Consider the following 26,191-nt stretch of genomic DNA (forward strand, 5'->3'; position numbering starts at 1 on the left):
CGCCTCCTTCCTAGGACGCGTCCTATATCTATTTTCCCCATTTTATCTGAACTACTTTAAGGGTGCGGGCACCTTCAAGCCTTGCAACTTGTAATGATTATCTTTGAACTCCTTTTGCTTGCACTTTTTATGATATTTCTCTTTAATTACCTTTATGCATATCGTTTTACTTTCTTTATCTTGTTTTGTCATAGATATGGGCGCATCCTCTTTAATTTGGCGCGTCATCTGGATAGTATATTCTTAACGAGCATGATACCATGCTGCACTTGCATATTTAGATAAGGCACAAAGCATGAGGGGCACGTCCTAATGTTTTGACGCGTCTACCCTTTATTTTAAGGATATATTTAATTCCTCAGACTAGACGCATCCTTAATAAGGATGTGTCATCCTTTTTAGTTATGAAATGTCAAAATAAAAGAAATATAAAACTGAAGGAGCATCAACAAAGATAACGTGGGCGCGACCTTAGATTTTGTTGTTCCCTTTAACAGTTACCGCTTCTATTAACATCTGTATAGAACTACTACTCACGGCGCGTCCTATGATCAGGACGCGCCATAAAGTCAAGCAAATAGACAAATAAATATCCCTTTGGAAAGTTTCAAAGTTTTTCATTAATAATGCGCTCTGGTGTCAAAATTGCATCAATCCCACGACTACTATGCTCTGTGAAGAATTTATTCAAAAAAATGATCCTTCAACCAGTTCTAAGGTAAGTAGTACATGCACTACCCCCTAGGCTAGGAGGAATTTATTTTACTTCTAGTCTATAACCTGGGCATAACCCTAAGTATAAAATATAAAAGATATGTAAGGGGCCAAAGCTGCGCATTACTGATAATACTTTCGGAGATATTCCGCGTTCCACGCTCGCGGAACCAGCTTTCCTTCCATATCCTCAAGGTGATAAGTTCATTTCCATAATATCGCTTTTATCTTGTATGGTCCTTCCCAATTAGCTCCAAACACTCCATACCGGGGATTCTTTATGTTTGGCATCACTTTCATGAGCACCAAATCTCCTACCTTCAGCAGTTGTCCCTTTATTTTCTGGTTATAATACCTTGTGGCACACTGTTGATACGCCGCAAGCCTCAGCTGAGAATTTTTCCTTGTTTCTTCCAGGAGATCCAAATGAAGCCTTTGATTAACCTCTGCATCTTCTCCCGTGTAACGATCTCTGCGAAGCATTCCTGAACCAACTTCTACGGGGACCATAGCTTCATAGCCGTAAGTCAGCATAAATGGAGTTTCTCCCGTAGTAGATCGTGGAGTAGTGTTGTAGGACCACATCACTTTTGGGAGTTCTTCAGGCCAATTTCCTTTGCGCACTTCCAGTTTGGCTTTGAGGGTATGCTTTATTATTTTATTCACAACTTCTGTCTGCCCATTGCTTTGAGGATGATAGACCGCTGCAAACTCCTTTTTTATTTTTAAATCCTCACACAGTTGTCGCAACTCCTTGCTGTCAAACTGCTTTCCGTTGTCCAACACAAGCTTGTAATGGATTCCAAACCTGCACACGATGGAGTTGAAAACAAAGTCTCTGATTTTCTTTGCGGTGATAGTTACCAACGGCATTGCTTCTGCCCATTTAGTAAAGTAATCCACCGCGACCACCGCATACTTGACATACCCTTTAGCCCGGGGCAGTTCCCCAATAAGATCTATTCCCCATATGGCAAATGGCCACGGGCTTACCATAGACATCAAGAGCGTCGCTGGCATAGACAAGTAGTTTGCAAAGCGCTAGCAGCGATCACATGTTTAGACGAAATTTGCAATATCTTCTTTCATCGTAGACCAATAATACCCCTGGCGTAAAACTTTCATCTCCAAAGAACTACCCCCGAGTGATTACCACAACTTCCTTCATGCACCTCCCTTAAGATATAATTTCCTTCTTCTTCATCAACACATCTGAGCAACGGTTGATTGAAGCCTCTCTTGTACAGAACTTCATCGTACACCACATACCTTGCAGCCTGTTAGCTGAGCCAACGAGCCTTGAACTTATCTTCCGGTAGCTTACCCTTGTGAATGTATGCAAGAATGGATGTCATCCATCTATCTTCGGGATGCTAGGAATTTCCTGAATCTCTAAAGGTACGGATCCCAATAATACAACCTGTTGATGCGACCCCATTTTCGCTAAAGCATCTGCATTGCTGTTATTTTTTCGCAGTACACATTCCAACCTAACCTCTTTGAACTTTCTGATCAGGCGCTGCGTGCATATCAAGTAAAATTCCATTCGCGAGCCTCGCGCTTGAAACCCCCCCATTCACCTGATTCACCACTAGCTCCGAGTCACTCCTCGTAATTAGGTTTCACACCCCCATTTCCAAAGCGATCTTTAAGCCATTAATCAATTCTTCATACTCTGCATCATTATTCGTTGTATAAAATTTGAAGAGAATTACGCTCATCAGATGATGGCCTTCTGGAGATACGAGTATTATGCCTGCACCTGCTCCTCCATTTTTAACTGCCCCATCAACATGTAAGATCCACCAGGGATATGGGAACTCTTCTAAAGATTCTTCATTACGAGGGGGCTGGAGCACTACCAAAACCTTATCATCAACAGCAGAATCAAATTCCAACAAAAAATCGGCTAAGGCTTGTCCTTTGATTGTTGTACGGGGCATGTATTCCAAGTCAAATTGTCCCAACTATACGGCCCATTTAAACATCCTCCCCAATGATCATATCTTGTGAAGGACTTGTCATAGCGGATATGCTTTGCGGACTTCAATTCTATGGGCCTGGAAGTATGGCCGTAACTTCCTTGACGCGAGGATCAAGGCATAAACCAGTTTCTCCATACTTGTGTAGCGAGTCTCAGCGTCATGTAATCGTTTGCTCATATAATATACTGGTGACTATTTCCCATCTTCCTCTCTTACTTATACAACACTGATTGAATACTCCGACACTGCAAGGTACAATATTAGAGATTTTCCATCTAACAGTTTTGACAACATAGGAGGGTTTCCCAATTCTTCCTTGATCCTTCTAAAAGCCTCTTCACATTCTGACGTCCATACAAAATCTTTCCCTGCCAAGTTAATCGCTTTAAAGAATTCCTTGCATCTGTTGGACGATTTGGAAACAAATCAATTTAGCGCGGCGATCTTTCCAGTTAAGCTCTGCACCTGTTTTACACTGGTGGGTGATTTCATATCCAACAATTATAATAGTCCCTAGAATTACTACTGGAAAAATATATAAAAGATCATTGGGCCAAACGGGCTCTCCGTCATAATTTTTTGCGGGGTTAGCTATAATTCCCCTATGGTTGACAATGAATCCAAGAAACTTTCCTGACTCCACGCCGAACACGCACTTTTGTGGATTCAACTTCATTCGAAACCTCCTTAGAATGTTAAACATTTCCATCAAGTGCTCGATATGGTCATTCGCCTCCTTGGATTTTACCAACATATAATCCACATACACCTTCATGGTTCTCCCAATCTGGTTTTTGAACATCATATTCACCAATCGCTGAAAGGTTGTGTCAGCGTTAATCAATCCAAATGATATTCCTATGTAGCAGTATAGCCCCCTGTCGGTGATGAAGGATGTATGCTCTTGATCCACAATCCTCATTTTATATATTCATATTAGCAAATCCGCTTTCTCTCTTTGTATATCCTGAGTTGTTTCAACTCTTTCCTGAGTTAACACCACCACACTATGAATGTACTGAATTAATCTAGGACTTAACAATATCCCTACTCCCACTTTCTCTCAATAGAGGAAGGAATCATACTTGTGTCCACACAACACTTCGCAAAGTAGTATTTTATTACTAACAGGGTAACTATTATCATAGAAAATTCAATCTAGGGTACGTAATTATCGCAGTTCCCTTTTTTCAAACCCATCATACATACTCTCCATATATCTTATATTGTCCGAATCACCTTCTTATTTTAACCCTTCATCTAAAGATGAGAGGTAATACTGATTTTCAATTTAATTCCAACATCCAAGCACTTCTTACTCATTCTCATTTGTCTAGCTAGATAGTAAATTCATATATTCAAATTTAATCACCTTTCGGTATTCGAACTCTAACTTTTACTCTTTTCAATTTCCTCGGAATCCTTATAGACGACTCATACACTTGTCACTCTACATGATATCACCAGCCTTGCAACGTCATAACCCATCCTAATTACAATCTTGAACATGCCCGTAGGCTGTATCTTAGATCAATCCCGTAGAAATCACACACCCCTTGAATTAGGTCACATAAGTAACCAATCCTTTACAGAGGTTACCTACTTTTATTTATCATTCTGTTAAACTCCCGATAATTAGTACACAATCTCATAATTTTATTCTTCTTGCCAGCAACATCACTGGTGCATTTCAGGGTCTCTATCTATTACACTCACTTTCCTTTCAATCACTTTCACAATTATCGCACTAAGTATTTCATTCCACTGACCTTCGTACATTCCAGGACATTTATTTATTACTCAAAATTCCTCCAGCTTAATTATTCTCTTCTTCGTATCTTTACAGATGGTGTATCTACTTTATGTCCTTAGCTTATCACTTCTTTTCTTGCATGATTGGAAGAATTTATTATATTACTTATGTATCCAGAAATTTACCTTATTATTGGCTTATGTACACTTTATACTTTACTTCTTCTAAAAACCACTCCTTACCTTACTACATGGCAACCAACTCAATCTTAAAATCACACCAAACCCCTCTAGCTTAGAGGGGTCAAATTAAATGCAACTATATCCAACTTCTAACCGCTTGATTTCTCGGTTCTTTTGAAAGTTGTATCTCTAGCTAAGCTGAATGTTGGCCCTTGAGATGTAATATCTTGAATAACCGTTCTACGACTTTTTGCAATATGGCAACTCTTTCCATAAATTCGATACATATCCCTGGATTTCTGAAATACATTCTGATGCATAATGACCCTTATGTCTAAGCCTGAAACATTGCACATTCTTCTTGCACGAGGTTGAAAACTTCCTCCATTTCTCTTAACCATGCTCCAACAGTTACTGGATTAGGTTCACTTTTATACTCAAAGAGGTTAATATTCCAATAAGATTTGAAACAAACACTTGGGTTCACTCCTTGTTGTTGCTACTGCGACAATAGTTGTTGTTGCTGAACCTTTTGGATTAGCTGCAACTGTTGTTGCTGCTGCTTGCGCAACAAATCTAGGATTTCATTTATAATTGGACCCTCTACAAAACTACTACTATTTTCTTTAGACTGGGTAATTTCTTGGATGGCATTTTCCTGGAATATATAAATGAATTTATTCAAAACATAGCAAAATGTTTAGCAAAAGATATCACCGTTTAAACGGTGCACCTGTATCAGGAAAATGCTGCCCGATAAAATACCTATGTCTTTAATACCGGGGCCCATTTACGAAAGAAATCTAGATTAATAGCACTAGCAATCACATCAACAATGACAATATTAGAATCAACAACAGTTCAGGGGACTACAATACAAAGAAACCGAATACCATAGCGTGACTTCTCAATACAACAGCAATGGACTAACTTCCGGTCATTGCTCTATTACCATCTCAACACTAATCTGCTATACTACGGAACTTGGCTGGCTATATCAGCCACCAATTGCATAGATCAACTGGTATATCAGGTCGGCTTAAGGAACACTACACTCTTCTAGGCACTATAGTCCAATTCCAACCAATCATTCTTCTAAGGAGGATTTCATATTACCCGCAAATAATTCCCTCAACCACTGATTTACTCTCCCAAGGCTATAACTCCATCATTAAGTCCTAAACTCTCATAGTTAACATTATTTTAAATAATATTCTGATATTAGACACTCATTTTTCTCAACAGTCGCTCTTACTTGCATTCAATAATGAGAACCATCTAATCGCAAAAATTCATTTCCATAGAATATCCAATGAAATTTCCGGCTCAAGGAAATCGAATAAGAAGAAACAATGAAGAAGAAAATGTAGGTATGACTGAGAGCAACCATACAAGTACATAAGATGGCCAGTCTTAGTACCATACGGTCACAACACATAATTTAGTGGCGTCCCACCAGATCCTTTTGCTACACAGACAAATGGTCAATTCATATGCATTGTTTGCCCCAATCAACCAATAAAATTTCCGAGAGAAGAAACAATATTCAGATAAGAGATTCACAAATAGAAAAGAAAGAATCTGGTTTGTAAGGAGATCAATAGAACCCTAAGTAGCTTATCTCGGGTTCACAACTTTCTCACAGGAAAGATAAACAACTTATGGAATAGGAAACAATTATTCTGGAGATAAAATACAGTTCAAGGAAGAAATAAAAGAGTTCAAAGATGTCACCTCCCATTCTGATCCACATTCACTACCAAACTTAGTCGTCATAACAGCCCCAAACTATTATCACGATATCCAAACTTACCAAGATCACATAATCAGTCCAATAACATTCCGTAACACAGAAAATGCGAAATTTAAAAAAAATAACGGGGGCGTCTTTTTAGCTTACACATTACAGCATGCTCAGAAGCCAACGTTTCTCAATCAGACTCGAATTCTCGAAAGGGAAACTGGGAATCTCTATCGGATAATACTTATAATACATATACGAAGGAGATGTACTCTAAACTAGGGCAGTTCCAGTCAATCCTCAAAAAACGTCAGGGTTACGCTTCCGAAACCCTTGACTAAACTCATAGACTCGCTCCTCTGATTGAGTTGCTGACTCACACCTACATATAAACCATCATGCGCTCTTTTAACTCCACTCTTAACCTAAATCAGGGACTCAAACCTGTAGCTCTGATACCAACTGTGATGGCCTCAACCCCGGGGTCAGGAGTTGACGTCATCAACAACAATAACAACAATCATATTTTAATCTAAATCATTAATAATACATAACTAGGACCCCTTCAACAAGACCTTTTCCAGGTTTAAGTATGACTTAGGTTACAACTAACACAACTCAAATTACCTTACACAATCCTGACCACTAATTTAATGCAGCAACTCAACAAACCTCATCTGGTCTGAACACAACTACCTCAGAGGAGTCTGACTCGAAAGGAGATGGAACTCTGCCCTGACTATCGCGCAATAATCACCTAGTCTTCTGCAATACATATAAAATATTCTGCAAAGGTGAGCAATTGCTTGCTCAGCAGCACCACTATATGAATAACAAGTAAAACAGTTAAAGCAGTTATAGGAACAGAATTCATATCTTGCCAGAAACGTGTAAAACAGGTATAAACTGGATATCAAAACTAGCATGCTCTGTAAAACAACAACATCAGTAGTGTGCTGTGAATAAATATCAGAGAATAATTCTAGCATGCCATTTTCATTTTCAAATCCGCTATATCAACTACTCATGCCCTTATGGGAATCATACAAAGCTAATCAGATACGTAGCGGATATGCGAAGACAGCTGATCAGGCTATCAACACCAGACGGCTCTAACTGTCATCCCATTTACCTGTTCCGGAACTCAGAGACTAGCTAGATCTCTGACCTGCTGGACTAATCGGTTATACAGTGTACACAACCGAATTAGCCTCTTACGCCAACTCAATAGGCCTACTCTGGCCCCAACGTATCCCATATCTAATCGTTTTAATCCAGTTTTCAAAATCATCACTTTTACCTATCTCTTTTCAAAATCAATTCTGTCACAACACACTATTCAAATTCTCTTTTCAATTAAATCACATTTAGGGATAGGTGTTTTCAGAAGTTACTTTTCCCCAAAACATAATTTTAAATAACATTTTCAAATACAGGGAATACGTAACTTAAAACGTTTCTGTTCCATTACGAGAATAAAGCAATTAGCTATTCATATGCACTGAACCATAAAAGAATGGTCAGGGGTACTTGCCTTGCAGAGCTTTACGACTATCACTAACTGATTTTGATAGACTTGAATGTTCAGACTCTCGTGGACAAATGACTGTCTCACTAGAAGACATCCCTGCTTCGCAATAATCTATCTCAAGATAGTATTCAGGACTCTCAGGGTCTTTGCTTGGGAACCTCGAGGCACTTCCCGACTGATCACTAGATTATCTTATTTCAATATCACTTCTTGAGTCCCTTGACTAAAACCTACAGAGCCGAAATACCCTACGTTAGATGTCTAGGTATGCTTGACATATCCTCAACACCAATTCTACCCAACGATATTCAAAGCTGACTCGTAATTATATACATTATAATAACACATTCAACAATCAGGGTTCACATTCTCGAGAAATCGGTTTGGTGTTCGTTTTCAGAAAACACGTATACTCGTCATTTTACGAAATTAGGGTTACTGGATTTTGACCGAACATTCACCACAACATACAATCAGGTTACGCACAAGATATATGTATATACTTATTTACACTCGTTCGACTCTCCGGTAATTACAGGGTATGTTCCGAATTTCTGAATTTAATTTCCAAAAATTCGGGCAGTACCTCCAGTGTTTATCGGTCTACCTGTCGAATCAAAAATCGACGTCAAATCAATCAATCTATTCAATCCACATTTACCAATTTCCCAACCGCTGATTTAAATTCACTAATTATTATTATTATTCGTGTTTTATTTATTTTAAAATATTAGGACTCAGAATTATATCATCACCGTCCACCGTCCGCTCGTAAAAATTCATCGCGGACGGCGGCAAAATTTATCGGTGTCCGATATTTTCGGGTTTCCAAATAAATTTCACCGATACAACTAATTTCTCGCACGCAAACATCATTTATTTCACGAAACTTTAGTCAAATAAATCCTGCAAAAAATTATTAAAATAGAAAAAAAAATAACATCAGGAACAATAGAACCAAAGTAACAACACAAATATCACAATATATCAATTTATATATGAAATTCCGAGAGGTAGTAACCGAAACAACAATCACCAAGGCAATAGACACAACCCAACTATAATATACACACGTATGCCTGTATATATGTATTAATCGATTCCTTGTCTGAACCAAGACCTTATGGCCGGAACAGAACACAGAACTGGAGAAGAAAAGAGGCGGCAAGTGCGCCGGAGATAGGCCGACGACTGACCGAAAAAGAAGGAAACGGTGCTTACCGGAAATCAGAGGAACAAAACAGAAAAATAGAGAGTCGTGGGAAAGAAAGAGTGAAGAGAGGGATTGACCAAGAGAGATTGGATGAGAGAGGTCAGAGAGATTGATGTTGTTTTCATTTTTAATAACAAAAATGCAGTTGAATTGCCACAACAGGGTAGCAAAACACGTGTCCCCTTAAACTATAACAAACTGGCACGTGCAGTTTGAGATAAATACGAAGGTTTAATGGGCTGTTTTGACCTGAAACTCGAAATTAAACGAACCGAGTCATGATTAAAATAAATTCGGAAAAGCACAAAAATAGTTTTAAAATTTTCTAAAAATCCCGAAGTTAATAAAATAACATTTCCCTAATTTTTAAAGCATTTTTGAAACGCAACTCGTACCCGCATTACGCAATTAGTGAATCGAGCTGAACTTAAAACAAATTCAGAAAATTACAAAAATAGTCTTAAAATGTTACAAATATCTCGAAGTAAATAAAAACGTAAATTTCGTAATTTTAAAATAATTTTTGAAATGCAATTTATACCTGCTTTTCTGAACTAAACGAATCGACGCGCGGGTGAAACTAACTCTGAAAATTCCTAAAATAATTTTAAAATTCTCAGAATAATACGAACTTAATAAAATATAAGTTTCATAATTTTTGAAGATTTCCATAATTAAATATGGATTTTACCATTAAACACACTCAGAAAATCATTTAAAGATAAATAATTAATGAAATATTGATTTCTCAATTTTATAAGGCCCCAAAAATAATTATTGTAATTATTAAAATTATAAAACCAATGTTAGAGATCATCCAAATATTTATGGAAATAAATCTGTAATTAAATCTACTTTTTAAACAGGAACAGAACAAAACCACTCACTATTTATTACACAAATAATCCCCATACAACCACAGTCACATATAAAAATAGTAACACTCAATACACTGCTGACACTACCAATACACATATTTTATTTATTAATTATTTAACAATTACACATTTAAATAATAAATATACGAGTCGTTATATAGGCTGATGTGAAGTGTTGGTTTATATAGGCAAGAGAATGGCAGGAGACGCAAGGAAATTTAATGCTTACAGGTAGAAATAATTCTACCTCGTCCCCCTAGGCTGGGAAGAAGAAAAACAATCATTGGAAGTGTAAAACAATGTTTAATGCGCACAAGAAACAAGTAAAAATTACTGTGCATGTACGTGTACCACTATCCCTAATTATATTGACTGTTAATATTCCGCCCCAACATATTCTGATTTAAAATGAGACTGTTTTTAGAGTTTATCCACAAATAAGTCAAGTAAAGGATCAGAATTTAATATCAGAACTTGGACTTATATCAGAACTTAACAATCATCAGAACATGATCTCTTAACTCGAAAAATGAATGCCTATCTTTGTAATTCTTCACACAAATTCTGATATCGATTCTTCAGAACTTAATCATCAGAACGTTTAACAGAACTTGTCCTTATAATTTATGCAATCTGGCACATAAACTATTCATCTAAAATAACATAGATCACCACAGTAATTTTCATCATTCATATGGAGTGTTAGTGTGTGCATTAAGCTCAATATCAGACAAAGAGTAAAGTCTGATTCACTTCAATACATCTTAGAAATAAGGCATAACTAAAACTTTGCTAAAAATCTGTCATTATTCTGAAGCCGACTATTGAATGAGTTCATGCTTAAGTCCACCTCAACTGTTTTGTGCTAATTTTGTGCATCTTTTTAAATTCCATTTTACAGTGTCTTCTCAGTGTTAGTGAATCACGATTGCTTATCAGAATTTATGCTATTATCAGAGTATTTCTCCAGTAATCATAGAGTGTGAAAAGTCACCAAGAAAAATATTTATTTGCTTTTCTGATGCATATTACTTAATACCAGCAATGCACTTGGGTCGTCCCTTCCACATTTTTAATCTAGACCTCAAAGGAGTACCTGATTTTTATTTCTTTTTCTTTTCCTTTTTCTTTTAATAAGTGAGGTTTATCAGCACTTAGTATATTTAACAGATTTACTAGCATCAGAACTTAACAAAAGAGAGGCATCATTCTTGTTTTTGACTTAGTAATAAGATAGACAAAGTAAACTCAACTAAGCTCAATATCAGAATTTGCTTGTGTCAATATATTTCCACAGAAATAATTACTTCTAACGTGGGATCTCTAGTGTATTGAAGACTACTAGGTCAGTATCTAGCACAGGTATCCTCATAGGATTGAATAGTTATATAAACAGTCATATCACTATCAGAGTTTAGAAAGTCACATCAGACAACAGTCAGTACTTAAACAATTTTCAATTAAGCATATAATACACAAAGAGAGTATTTTCTGTAAATACTGAGCATAAAGTCTGATGCATCAGAACAAACTAAGCAGATTTAGAGAAAGAACCTGAAACCATTCCAAGTTCATTTACCAATCTTGTAAAAGTAGCTTCACACAGTGGTTTTATGAAGATATCTGCTAGTTGTTGATCTGTTGAAACAAAGTGCAATTCCACTGTACCATCATCCACATGTTCCCTTATGAAGTGGTACCTGATGCTGATGTGCTTTGTCATTGAGTGTTGAACTGGATTACCTGTCATAGCAATAGCACTTTGATTATCACAGTAAATAGGGATTTTAAAATATGTTAACCCATAATCCAGTAACTTATTCTTCATCCAAAGAATTTGTGCACAACAGCTTGCAGCAGCAATGTACTCTGCTTCTACAGTTGATGTGGAAATTGACTTTTGTTTCTTGCTAAACCAAGAAACCAATCTGCCTCCAGGAAATTGGCAGCTTCCACTTGTGCTTTTCCTGTCAATTTTGCAACCTGCAAAATCTGCATCTGAGTAATCTATTAGTTTAAAATCTGATTCTCTGGGATACCACAATCCCAGATCAGCTGTTCCCTTAAGATACTTGAAAATTCTTTTCACAGCTGTTAAGTGAGGTTCTCTTGGATCTGCTTGAAATCTTGCACAAAGACAGGTAGCATACATGATATCAGGTCTACTAGCAGTTAGATAGAGTAGTGAGCCAATCATACCTTTGTAATCAGTAATATCTACTGATTTGCCAGTATCCTTATCCAGTTTTGTTGCAGTGGCCATGGGAGTGGATGCACTTGAACAATCTTGTATTCCAAATTTCTTCTACAAATTTCTGGTGTACTTAGTTTGATAAATAAAAGTGCCTTCTTCATTCTGCTTGACTTGAAGGCCTAGAAAATAGCTAAGTTCCCCCATCATACTCATTTGATATCTTGACTGCATCAGTTTGGTAAACTTTTTGCTAAGTCTGTCATTTGTAGAACCAAAAATGATATCATCAACATAAATCTGGACCATGGTTGAGGTAGAACAGTGTTTTGTCTATTGTTTCTCTGTTAAATCCACTTTCCAGAAGAAACTGAGCTAAAGTCTCATACCCTGCTCTTGGAGCTTGCTTAAGTCCATAAAGTGTTTTATCAAGCTTGTAGACATAATTTGGATATTTGGAATCTATAAATCTGGGAGGTTGTTCAACATATACTTCTTCCTCCAATTCTCCATTGAGAAAAGTACTTTTCACATCCATTTGAAAGACAGTAAACTTTTTGTGAGCAGCATAAGCCAAAAATATCCTTATGGCTTCCAATCTAGCAACTGGTGCAAATGGATCATCATAATCAATTCCCCCTATTGAGAATATCCTTTTGCAACCAGCCTTGCCTTATTCCTTGTAATTATACCATCACTATCAGTTTTGTTTCTGAATACCCACTTTATACCAACTACAGATCTGTTCTTTGGTCTTGACACTATGGTCCAGACTTTGTTTCTTTCAAATTCATTTAACTCTTCCTGCATTGCTTGCACCCAATCAGCCTCTTGAAGGGCTTCTTCCACTTTCTTTGGTTCAGTCTGAGAAAGAAAAGAATTGTAAAGACATTCACTTGAAGTAGTTGTTCAAGTTCTGACACTTGCATCAGGATTTCCAATTATCAAATCAGGTGTATGTAATTTTGTCCACTTCCTTACAGATGGAAGGTTTTCTCTAGAACTGGATGCTCCCCCATGATCCATGCTGTCTTTATTAACATTTTCTGATGCTCCCCCTGAAACTATGCTCTCTGAGTTGGATTCTTCAGAATTTAGATTTTCAGAATTATCAGAACTTGGCTTATCAGAACTTGACGAATCAGAACTTGAAGAGCCAGATGTATGTTCTGATGCTTCTTGAGATGTGGTTATATCTTGAGTATGCTCCCCCTGCATAGGTGCATCTTCCTTTGGCGTAGTCACCACAGTTTCAATAACATCAGAGTTTAATCCATCAGAGTTTGCAGTATCAGGATTTAGATTGTCAGGATTTTCAGTATTAGAATTTAAGTCTTCATTTTCAAATCTCAGCTGATCATGATCAATAAAATCTTCAAGTCCAGTAATCTTCTTATCATCAAAAGAGACATTGATAGATTCCATGACCACTTTTGTTCTCAAGTTAGAGACTCTGAAGGCTTTTGTGGAAAGTGGATATCCAACAAAGATTCCTTCATTAGCTTTTAGATCAAATTTGGATAGCTATTCAGAATGAGTCTTAAGAACAAAATACTTGCATCCAAATACATGAAAATACTTCAGATTTAGCTTCTTTTTCTTCACCATCTCATATGGTGTCTTTCCTTGCTTGTTAATGAGTGTTGCATGAGTAAAACAAATAGTCTGCACAGCTTCAGCCCAGAAATAGGTTGGAAGCTTTTCTTCATCAAGCATTGTACGTGCAACTTCAATAAGAGTTCTATTCTTTCTTTTGAACAACTCCATTTTGCTGTGGAGTTGCAGGAGCAGAGAATTCCTGCTTGATTCCATGGTTTTTGCAGAACTCTTCCATTATCAAATTCTTGAACTCAATACGATTATCATTTCTTATTATCTTCACTGAGTCTTTGACCAATTTATCCAGTTGCTTGACATGATCAATCAAGAGAGATGCAGTTTCACTTTTTGTGTGCAAGAAATATACCCATGTGTATCTGGTGAACTCATCCACTATGACCATAGCATATTTCTTCTTTGTAATAGATATGACATTTACTGGACCAAATATATGAACATGTAGATAAGGCTCAAGAATTGATGATTCAGTCTTGCACTTGAATGAAGATTTTCTTTGTTTGGCCTTCTGACAAGAATCACAAAGGCCATCAGGAGCAAATACTGACTTTGGCAGTCCTCTCACAAGATTTTTCTTGACCAACTCATTTATATTGTTGAAATTTAAATGAGAGAGTTTCTTGTGCCAATTCCACCTTGCTTCAATTGATGCTCTACTCATTAGACAGATTGCAGAACCATCAGTACTTGTTGAAAGCTTGGCTTCATAGATGTTACCACGCCTGTATCCTTTCAGAACAACTTTGCCTGTAGATTTACTTACAACTTCACAGTGTTCTTCAAAGAAATCCACATGATAACCTCTGTCACATATTTGACTGACACTCAGCAGATTGTGTTTAAGTCCAGAGACCAGAGCTACTTCCTTAATGATGATATTCCCAAGATTGATATTGCCATATCCCAATGTTTTTCCAATATTGCCATCTCCATAAGAAACACTTGGGCGAGACTTCTCTATAAAGTCTGATAGCAGGGCTTTATTTCCAGTCATATGTCCTGAACATCCACTGTCCAGAACTAGGATGTTTTTCCTGTTGCCCTGTAATCACAAAGACCACTAATGATTAGTTTTAAGTCTGTTAAGTCTGTTAAGTCTTATTAAGTCTGTTAACATTTGCAGCGGATTTAGCATCAGAGTTTATGTTAACAATTTTCTTATCAGAATTTACACTATCAGACTTTGAATCAGCACTTATACTAGAAGGAACAATGGTAACTTTCTTTAAAGAAGGTTTTATTTGATAAAAATCATAGTATAAATGGAATGCCATAAACTACCACAATGAAAATAAGGATTTTGTGGCTTATATCTAACAGACTGACTCTTAACTCCTGACTTTGAAGGTAAGTAGTTTATGTTCTTATTCTTCCTGCAAAAAGAAGCCAGATTGTTAGAACATCCACAGTTATGACATGTTTTCCTAGGAGCCTCAAGAACAGGCTTATAATTATTGCTTTTATTCATACCTTCCTTTCCATTCCTATTTTTCCTAGGTGATTTTACCTTGTTTGCATTCTTAACATCTTTCAGTTTATGCTTCAGCTGTTTCTTAGTCATTAAGCCTACGTTTACTTCAGTTGTCTTTTCCTGTTTTAGTTTGTCAGAAGTTAATTCCTTTTTAACTTTTGATTTCTCATTATCAGACTTTACAGCTACAAACTTAACAGGTTTTAACTTTGGCTTTTGTTTAACAACTACAGGCTTAATATCTACAGTTCCTTTATCATTCTTATCCTCTCCATAACCTAAGCCCTCTTTCCAGTTTTCACTACTTAACAAATTCTGAGTTGTTCTGTCAGAGTTAGTCCAAATCCTGATAATCTCTCTTTCCTTTTCTAACTCAGCTTTTAGAGATTCATTCATTTTAAGTACTTCATCCCTAACATATAAAGCATCATCTCTATCTTTCTGAGTTTGATGGAACATGACTAACTCTTTTTCTAAATAATCATTCCTCTTTTTGCAAGCAAGATTTTCAGAAGTTAATCTTTCAGATGTTAAAGTTTGATCTCTATAACTAATAAACATGGTTTTAAGATATCTTTTCAACTCATTAATATCATCAGTATGAAAGGCGTAAGTAGTTTGAGGTACCTTTAATTCAGCAGCTTCAGAACTGCTTTCAGCACTTGCCTTATCAGTATTTGCCATCAAGGCATAATTCTCCTCACTTTTAGAATCTGAGGTGTTTGTCCATCTTTTCTTCTTTGTGACAAGAGCCTTGCCTTTGTCACTCTTCACTTTCTTGTAATCAGGAGATATGTGGCCTTTCTCACCACAGTTGTAGCATTTGACATTTGTACAATCTCCTCTGTCAGACTTTCCTCCTCTTCCCTCAGATTTTCTGAAATTTTTCTTATCAGAACTTGTGCCTTTCCTGGAAAACTTATTTCCCTTCCTGAACTTCCTCTAAGCAATCTTTGTGATCCCTTTCACCATAAGAGCACACAGCTTCATCATCTCTTCATCAGCATCCGTCTCAGGTAAGCTTTCAGATTCTGAGTCATCATCACTTTCAGAACTTGATGACTCAATATCAGACTTTGTGAAGAGAGCTTTACCCTTGTCTTTACTTGAGGTAGCTGCCTTGGGGGATTCTTTTTCAGCCTTAAGAGCAACTGTCCTTGACTTTCCTCCTTTCCTCTTGCTTCTTTGTTCCATCTCAAGTTCATGAGTCTTGAGCATTCCATAAATTTCATCAAGAGTTGTTTCATCAAGATTATAGTTGTCTCTTATTGTTGTTGCCTTCAAATCCTAGCATTCAGGAAGAGCTAACAGGAATTTAAGGTTTGAATCTTCAAGATCATACTCCTTATTAACCAGTGACAAATCATTCAAGAGTTTGACAAATCTATCATATAAATCAGTCAATGACTCATTAGCCTTTGAGTCAAAGTGTTCATACTCTTGAGCGAGTATTGTCTTCCTGTTCTTCTTAATCGTATCCATTCCCTGACATCTTGTTTCCAAGGCATCCCATATCTCATTTGCAGTCTTGCAGTTTATTACCCTGTTTGACATTACATTATCAATAGCACTATGCACTAAGTGTCGTACCTTAGCATCCTTAGCAATTGATGCGATATTTTCAGAAGTGTAATCACTCTTCTCCTTTGGTAAAGACTTTGCTGCTTCACCTGCAACTGCAACAGTGAGCTTGGTTGGTTTGTGAGGCCCTTCCTTGATTCTATCAAGATATTCTGGATCTGTAGCTTCCAGAAACATGGCCGTCCTCACTTTCCATATGGCATATTCAGATGGTCTCAATATGGGAACTCTAATAGTCTTATATCGGCTTTGAATTTGTGTCTTTGGAGGTTCTTCAGCTTTGGTGAGCTTAGTTGGAGTTTCTGCTTCAGATATGATTTTGTTTGGATCTTAAACTGTTTGTGTGTTAACAAATAGGCTCTGATACCACTTGTTAGGTCACACACACATTGTAGAGGGGGGTGAATACAGTGTATAGCATAATCAAATCGAACTTTAATAACTCACGTAACAGAAAACAAACTTTATTAAAACAATAAACTCTGTTACAGTATGGAACTGTTCTCTCTTAGTGATGAACAAATATCACGAGAGCTGCTAGGGTTACAATGAATAATCTTCTCGATTGTGATAACACTTATACTGTAAACCCTATGTCTGTATTTTTATATACTACACAGTTACAAGATAATCGCTAATTGATATGGAATATAATTCTGTTTCCTAAAATATATCAATCAGATATCTTTTCTTCCAAGTATTCTATTCTTTATAGAATTCCATCTTCATGCATATCTCTTCTTATGTTTGTCTCGATCTTCTTTCCTTTAACCAGTTGCCTTCCTTATCTGAACGTCCTTCAGTACTTAAGTTCTGATATCCATCTTCTGATAATTATCTCCTGATAATATAAGTACTGATATCCTTAAGTCCTGACTTCCAGTAAGTACTGATTTATCCTGTTTAAGTAAGATCTGAAAACTAAACATAAATCACATTAGCCATGACATTATCAAATATATCTAACAACGTAATTAATTGAAAGAGATGACGTTTCCCTCAAAGTTATGGGTAGAAGCGAATAGTCATGTTGTGTACTTGGTAAAAAGATTGTCTACACGAGCTTTTTCTGGAAAAACTCTGTATGGAGCATGGTTCAAAGAAAAACAAAACATTGAATACATTCGTGTATTTGGATGCATTGTGAACATGAGGATACCAAGTTGTCAAATGAGTAAATTGGATGACAGAAGCAGAAAGGTTGTGAATCTTGGAAAAGAGCCCGGGACCATGGCTTATCACCTCTATGATCCAGTGAGAAATAAAGTTTTTCTAAGCAGAGATGTCATTTTTGAAGAGGATAAGAAGTGGGTGTGGAGTAATCAAAAAGGAGTTGGTCATGGTTATACGGAATCAAATTCATTCACACAAGATCATATTGTACAACAAGTACAAAGAATGAAGTTGCACAAGAATCACATAGTGAGACAAACATATAGAATGATTACAATCAGAGCTCTACACCAGCATAAAGTCCTTTACAAAGAGAAGTCAAAAGTAAAAATTATGATGGTAGTGAACCTCCAAGAAGGTTTAGAGTTTTATAACATATATAACAACACAGAGCCTATAAAATTGGATGAAGAGCCTCTTTTAATAGGGGTTGACAAGCCTACAAATTATAGATAAGCCAACAAAGAGGTGGAATGGAAAAATATAGGGTGCGAGAAATTGAATCCATAAAAAAGAGTAATACTTGGTGTTTGACTGAACTTCTGAAGGGACACAAAGATATTGTTCTCAAGTGGATTTATAAACTTAAACGAGATGCAGATGGAAAGATTGTAAAATATAAGACAAAACTTATCGCCAAAGGTTACTTTCAACATCAGGGAGTTGATTTTGATAAAAAAATTCCCGGTTACATGCATAGAGACAGTTCGCCTCATTTTGGCCTTAGCTACTTGGAACAGCTGAAAAATACATAATCTAGAAGTAAAGACAGCCTTCTTGAATTGGGAAATACATGAAGAAATTTATGTAAGCCATCTGTAAGGTTTTAAAAGAAAGGGAAAGGAACACCTCATTTATAAGATAACAAAAGCGTTGTATGGCCTAAGACAAGCACTTCGTGCCTGGTACGCAAAGTTAAACAAGGGCCTGCAAAGCTTGGGATTCATAAGGTATCTGTATGAACATGCTATTTATAAAAAGTATATGTGGACGATCTTTTGATCGCGGGCTCGAACACGTCAGGATTGGAACCTTCAAGAAGCAAATGAGCAGCGTGTACGAAATGACTGACTTGGGCGAACTGAGTTTTTACCTGGGAATTGAAGTTCAACAGGTAATGGCTCTATAAAGCTCAAGCAATCCGAATATGCGAAAAAGGTTCTTAAAAGAGTTGGCATGGCGAGCTGCAATATTTAGAAATATCCCATGGATCCAAATGTACAGATCAGTAAAGATGAAGGTGGAAAAAAGTGAATGTGACAGATTATAAGTGTTTAGTCAGGTGCTTTAGGTACTTGGTCCAGACTAGATAAGACATTTCTTACATGGTGGAAATAGTTAGTAGGTACATGGAGTAACCTATAGTCCTGCACTTGGATGCTCTAAAATGTATACTAAGTTTCATAAAGGCACAATTCACTTTGGTTTGATATATTGAAAGGGTAGCAAAAATCATTTGTTAACAGGATTCTCAGATAGTGACTTGGCAGGCCATATGGATGGCTGGAAAAGTATGGGTGGCATGGTGTTTTACCTCAATAAAAGTATGATCACTTGAGTGTCTGACAAACAAAAATGGGCGGCCTTATCCTCATGTGAGACAGAATTTATTGCAGCCACTGCAACAACATGCCAATGTATGTGGCTTCGAAACATCTTGTTCCAGATAATCGGTAAAAACATTGGTCATGTGATTATCTAAATTGACAATAAATTAGCTATAGACTTGACCAAGAATCCGGTATTCCACAGATGTACCAAACACATCGACATATGATATCATATTATCAGGCAGTGTGTGGAACATGGCGAGAATGTCATCAAACATATTAGTAGCGAGGGACAAAGAGTTGATATCGTGACTAAGGCCTTGATAACAGTGAAGTTTGAAAGAATGCACAGCTTGTTGGGAGTAAAGAACCTGGTCTAACATAATTCGGATGAAGGGGGAGAATATTAGTTCTTAATCTAAATTTTTTTGTTAATAAATTATTTTTTTTGGTTTTTCTGAAAGTCTTAGCACTTGAACTAGTCGTGTGAAACTGGGTCGTGCTAGCAGTAGAGTTTTTATAGGATCGAGTGTAGTGGTAGTAGTGCTCTAGGAGTTCTCTTTTTCTATTCCTACTTTCTAAGTCTTTATATTTTTTAGGAGAGTCATCAATGATAACCAAGTCTTGGACGTGCACGTGTGTTTGCATTCTTTTTTTCTTCTCAGCTTTATATTATACACTTAATATACATATAAGATTGCAGGTAAGAATTCTAGAATTTAAACTTTTTAATTTCTAATTGTGCTTATGTTGAGTACTTCACAATAATTTCTTATTTTTTTTCTCCACTACTACTCGAATCAAGTAATTCTACGAATGAAATTGAAATATACCTAAGTGCCAATGCCTTGCAGAAATGATCTGAATTTCTAAATTAGCAGGTAGTTTATGACGAGATTTGTTTTTTTGTAATATAAACTCATGAATTTTCTTTTCTAACTGTGATATATAACTTTTTATAATTATGTTATTAAGTCCTTCCATGATTATAACCCCCGCCAACCACCACCATAAGTGTAGCAATGCAAATATGTTTTAATGTCTGTGTTTGGTCAATTTAGATTTTTTTAAATCCAACTACGGACATGTAATTTGTTCTGTATGGTTGCTGTATTGTTCTGCCTCCAGGCTCTCTTTATATAAGACACAGTGTTCTCTGTCCTTTCATTTTAAAATTTAATGTCCTGGTTTTTGCATGAGTGCACTCACAAGAATACAAGCATCTAAAGTCCTAACCAGTTTAGGATACATGACCTAACGTATGACCCCATTTAAGAAATCCTGGTGCTTGGGCTGGTGTACGTGTAGACTGCATTGTTCAACAAAGGTTATGGTATTACTGATATTATACTTCCACAGGTTTTATGAAACAAGCCTGGTTTTTGCCAAAAGCATGGCCAACTAAAAGCTAAGGCGTAAATGATTTTGTAAAGAATTTGCTAGTAAAGGAACTTGTGCACCACATACAGGCTCATGGGCTCTATGTAAGTTTCGGCTCATTATTTTGCTGCAATCTAAATTGGATGTTTTTGGCAAAGATTCTTTTTTGTTCAAATTTGTTTTAGAAAATTGAAATACTAGTAAAACTGCTTTTGTTGTGCAAAAGCTAGTAAAAATAGTATTTACTAATTAAGCAAATTTAGTACAAGTAATTACTTTACTTCTAGACAAGGGAAATATAGTGCTAGTATGTTGTGACGTATGAGTAGTATATGAGTTATTTAAAAAAAACTAAGTATGAGAACCATCAGCCTTAGGTTATCTAACATTGATGGTAACTGTATTAGGATTACTTGTGTTAGACTTTAGGTTAACATGTTCTCTCTAAAATGATATTTCTCCTAATTTATATATGCAAAAGGTCAACAAGCTTATTACATATTTAGTCCTTTAAGCTATCATGAAGCAGATGTGTATTTCTTTTTATATTTTCTCTTTTTAGAAATGCTAGATATGAAAATATTGCTGAAAAGGTCCGAGACTATTTTCTTTCGTTCTCTCCATAGCAGATTTTAGAAGACCTACATGATTATTAATAAATTTATACGAATTTGTTATTTAACTTACACAACTGAAAGATTATCCGTATTCCATGATCTCAGCCTCATTGTCGATGTTATAATTCACCATATCTGGAACCAAAGGGTCCACATATTGCTGTTCTAGCAGGATATTTTAGCATATTGCTGTTATCACTCTACGGGTCCATGTGATGGATAGTTTATATTGCATGCATGTTTAGCTGCTAGTAATTTACCTGATAAATTATTTCTTGACTGTAGGTTGTGGTTTGTCTCAAGTTGCATAAGACAATCTTGCTAATGGTTAGTATAATCTTTGGTTATATAATCAGAAGTTAGAGTTTTATTCTGTTCTTCTCTCTAGATCCATTTAAAATCATACTCTTTATTTTTGAAGAGCGCTTCATTTGCTGATATTACTCATCAACTGAGCATGTTTGGTTTATATGGTTTTATGTTTTTAATTGACTATAATCTGTTAATATTCAATGTTCTTATATTTGTGGTCATTATTATGTTCTTACCTTGGCTGATTTCAAGTTGCAGGTGGGGAGCAGATCGTGTAGGATCAACTACAAAGTCCTTACTTAAGAAGATGAATAAAAAGAAGTCTAAAGAAGTGGATGAGGATGAAGTTTTCGAGGCAGGGGACAATTTGAGCTACTAAAAAAACAAGCACGTTCCTTCAAGAGTAATATTGAACCAACCGGTTCAAGAATTTTATGCTAATTGATGATAAAGATTTGATTTGTAAGTCTTGCTATATAAGGTCCATGGAAGTAGTAGATATTTTTACTATATTTTATTAAATGGAAGTATCTTAAGTTGACATCTAGTATCCATTATTAATTTGAATTTTGATAGTTAAGAAAAATTAAATGTTACAAAATGGCAAAGTAAATAAAATTTCGACAAGATATTAACATGGATGAGAGATAATAAAGAGAAGAGAGTATGTGTATGCTCTGCTCTATATACCAAGAACACCTCCTTTAGTGTTTATGTGGGCTTCTGTACTCAAAAAGTGAATGTTTGTTAGTGTGCTTCTTCATACAAATACTGACTTATTTTTTCAGAGTATAATCATCATAACTTCTATCACAACTTGTCCTCAGAATTTATGCATATGACACTTAAATGTTTATCTAAAACAACTTAATCACCACAGTAATTTTCATCATTCATATGGAGTGATAGTGTGTGCATTAGGAGGCTAAGATAACTCCTGATATCTTTCTTCCTGTGAAAAAAATCTAAAGGCATTAGACAAGCTGGACAGTGGTTGTTGCATCAAAACATTACCTCTCATAGTGGAAAACTTATCATTCAGCTTCATCATAAATTGCAAAAGTCTGAAAAGTGTGGTTTTATTATACATTAAACAACGGTTCTTAAATGATGTTGAGGCAATGATTCTAACAAGACAATAACCGTTGTCTCTTTATAAGAAAACGTGGCACCACCTCATTGCTGGAAAAAATTTCACCAGGATCCCTTAGTTGGCAAAATCTTTCCCATTGATTGACTTCACCTAAATCACTTAGTTGGCTATTTATCACACAAAGGTTTTTTAAGAAAATTGTTGTATGATATTAAATTCTTAAATTTGAATCTTAAATAATCATTTTATTTATTTAAATATCTTTTTAAATGATCCAACCATGCAGATGTAAAAGTCTATAGATTTTAGTCATATAAAAAAATATAAAAATATTCAAATTTATCTTGAATGACTTTATAAAAGAAATCAAATCAAATCAAATCTAATCTAGAAGATTAAGAATAAAGCATTATATTTTTGAGATTGAGAGTCATTTAGCTGATGTTTTCAAGCTTGCATATCTTAGTGAAGCGACATAAAGGTATTAAGATTTAAGGGTTTCTCTTTTATGGATGTTTTGTGTGTAAGTGTTCGATAAATATGTGTGGATAGTTTATCTAAAATTATATTAAGAATTCATGGAGTATCTTCGACACAATCTTTTATAAAATAAAAAAAGGGTAAACTAATAATGTTTACAAAAATATATACGGCAGTGAAGTTTATATTAATGAGTATTTCCTATCTCGTCAAAGCTAAATAGGTGCTATAACTTTACATAAAAAGGGTTGAATATGTACTCATTTTTTGTAGAATTCTACAAGGAAACTTAGTACAATGAAAAGCAAACTAAAGTATTATAGTAAAGCAAAAAAATGAAAAAGTAACAAGACTTAACCAACCTTGCATACGTCTAAAAGTTGATCTTGCACATATACTACTATGTATAAGTCAGAAAGTTTATTAGGCCCTAAATATTTTTTGATGGCTTGGTTACTAAGAAGAGGTGTATCGTGTGAGTTGCTTGGTTACTATGATGGGGCACTTGAAGGTATATAAATGATGTGTATACAATGTAATTGATCATGTTTCTTCTTAATTTGATGAAACTTTTAACTAATGATTGATAGATGCATGAGTGTTGGTATTTATATGATATGGATGGGTTCAATGCGAGCCATGAGGTTATTTTGAAAACTCATAATTGTGCTTAATCTTTCACGTTTACTTGTAGTTTAATTACATGAATGTAACAACTGTTATTTTGCGTATTTTGATGATGAATATTGGTTATTTCATTTTCATTAATAAATATTGTTCTTATTTTTCTCATATGCTCGATATTGATAGTTGTTTAAGTCTTGCAGACAAGATTGATTTTTGCAGAATTAATATTATTCGATTAACACTTGAATATATGTACCTTGATATTCTATATGTCTATAATTATTTTTAAACTATCTCATGTGTGCTCATATTATATGTAATCAACTTGAAATTTCTACAATATGCATTTATTCTTGCTAACGAATAAAAGATCTTCTACTTCTGCTTATAGATTAACTAAGTTGTTAAAGTAAAAGATTGATGCAAAATAAGAATTTGGATGTGGAAGCATTTGTGTTTCTAGGCGGCATAAATCACAAGGCTTACACTCACTACAACAAAATAGGCCAATTACGACTGCCAACGTACGACGAAAAAAAATGTGTGCCCAACTTACGACGAAAAAAGTAAAACGTCATAATTATTTATGACTAAACCCAAAACCGTGGTAAGTTTAGTATTTTATTAATAAAATTATGCAGGAGACGGTTAAACAAAAATGAAAATTATTTGAAGTTGCGACAATTTAAACATTTCGTCGTAAGTTAATTATTTTTATTAAAAATTTAACTTGAAATTGAAATAAAAAAATATTTCATCTAAATTTACGACAAAATATTTGTGATGGAAAATATTCGAACATCCAATTTACGACGAAAATTAAAATTCGTCGTAAGGTATCAAAGAGGGAAATTTAGGTTTTTCCTCAAAATTTTTGCTGTAAATTTGACTTTTCTCAAATTTTTTGCAGATAATAATTTATGACAGATTCCGTCGTAAATTAGCACATGATTTTTGATAATTTTAATTTTCAAAAAATATTATTTCGTGATCCAACCATTTTATGTCAGCATTTATATATTGTCATCCATACGGTTGGATCGATGAAAAATATTTTTAAATAATCGAAACACAAATTCAGGATTAAACACTAGTTAGCTGTACTAGTCAAACTGATGCTTGACTGTTAAAATGGCAAAAAAAATAAAACTATTTTGATATAAAATTTTGGTTATATCACTAATATATATATCTATTGACATCTATACGGTTGGATCCTTGATTTTTTTTTTAAAATAATCGAAACACTAATTCAGGATTTAAAATTAGCTGTACAAGTCAAACTGAAGCTTAACTCTTAGAATGGAAACCAAATAAAATTATTTTGATATGAAACTTTGGTGATATCAGTAATATATATATATATATCTATATCTATATATATATATATATATATCTATTGACATTCATACAGTTGGATCGTTGAAAAATATTTTTAAAATAATCGAAACACCAATTCATGATTGAATACTAGTTAGATGTACTAGTCAAACATCAGTTTGATTGTTAAAATGACAAACAAAATAAAATTATTTTGATATGAAATTTTGGTTGTATCACTAATATATATCTCTTGACATCCACATGGTTGGATTGTTGAAATATATTTTTAAAATAATTAAAATACTAATTCAGGATTAAACACTACTTAGATGTACTAGTCAAACTGACATTGGACTGTTAAAATGGCAAACCAAGTAAAATTATTTTGATATGAAATTTTGGTCGTATCACTAATATATATTTGTTGACATCCTACGGTTGGATAGTTGAAAAATATTTTTAAAATAATCGAAACACCAATTCATGATTGAACACTAGTTAAATGTATTAGTCAAACTGATGTTTGACTCTTAAAATGGCAAACCAAATAAAATTATTTTGATATGATATTTTGGTTATATCACAAATATATATATATATATATATATATATATATATCTTTTGACATCCATATGGTTGTATCAGTGAAAAATATTTTTAAAATAATCTAATTACTATTTCAGTATTAAACACTACTTAGATGTACTAGTCAAACTGATGTTTAACTGTAAAAATAGCAAACCAAGTAAAATTATTTTCATATAACATTTTGGTTATAT

General features: G+C 34.9%; 1 protein-coding gene across 1 annotated transcript; it reads right to left on the reverse strand.

The window, feature by feature from the left end:
- Positions 1-918: 918 nt before the first annotated feature.
- LOC141696249 (uncharacterized) lies at positions 919-1,224 on the reverse strand. The gene has a single exon (XM_074500416.1). The coding sequence runs from the start codon at positions 1,222-1,224 to the stop codon at positions 919-921; it is 306 nt and encodes a 101-aa protein (XP_074356517.1).
- Positions 1,225-26,191: the final 24,967 nt, after the last annotated feature.

This window comes from Apium graveolens, chromosome 11 (genome assembly GCF_009905375.1).
Source record: "Apium graveolens cultivar Ventura chromosome 11, ASM990537v1, whole genome shotgun sequence".
In the NCBI taxonomy this organism is placed as follows: Eukaryota; Viridiplantae; Streptophyta; class Magnoliopsida; order Apiales; family Apiaceae; genus Apium; species Apium graveolens.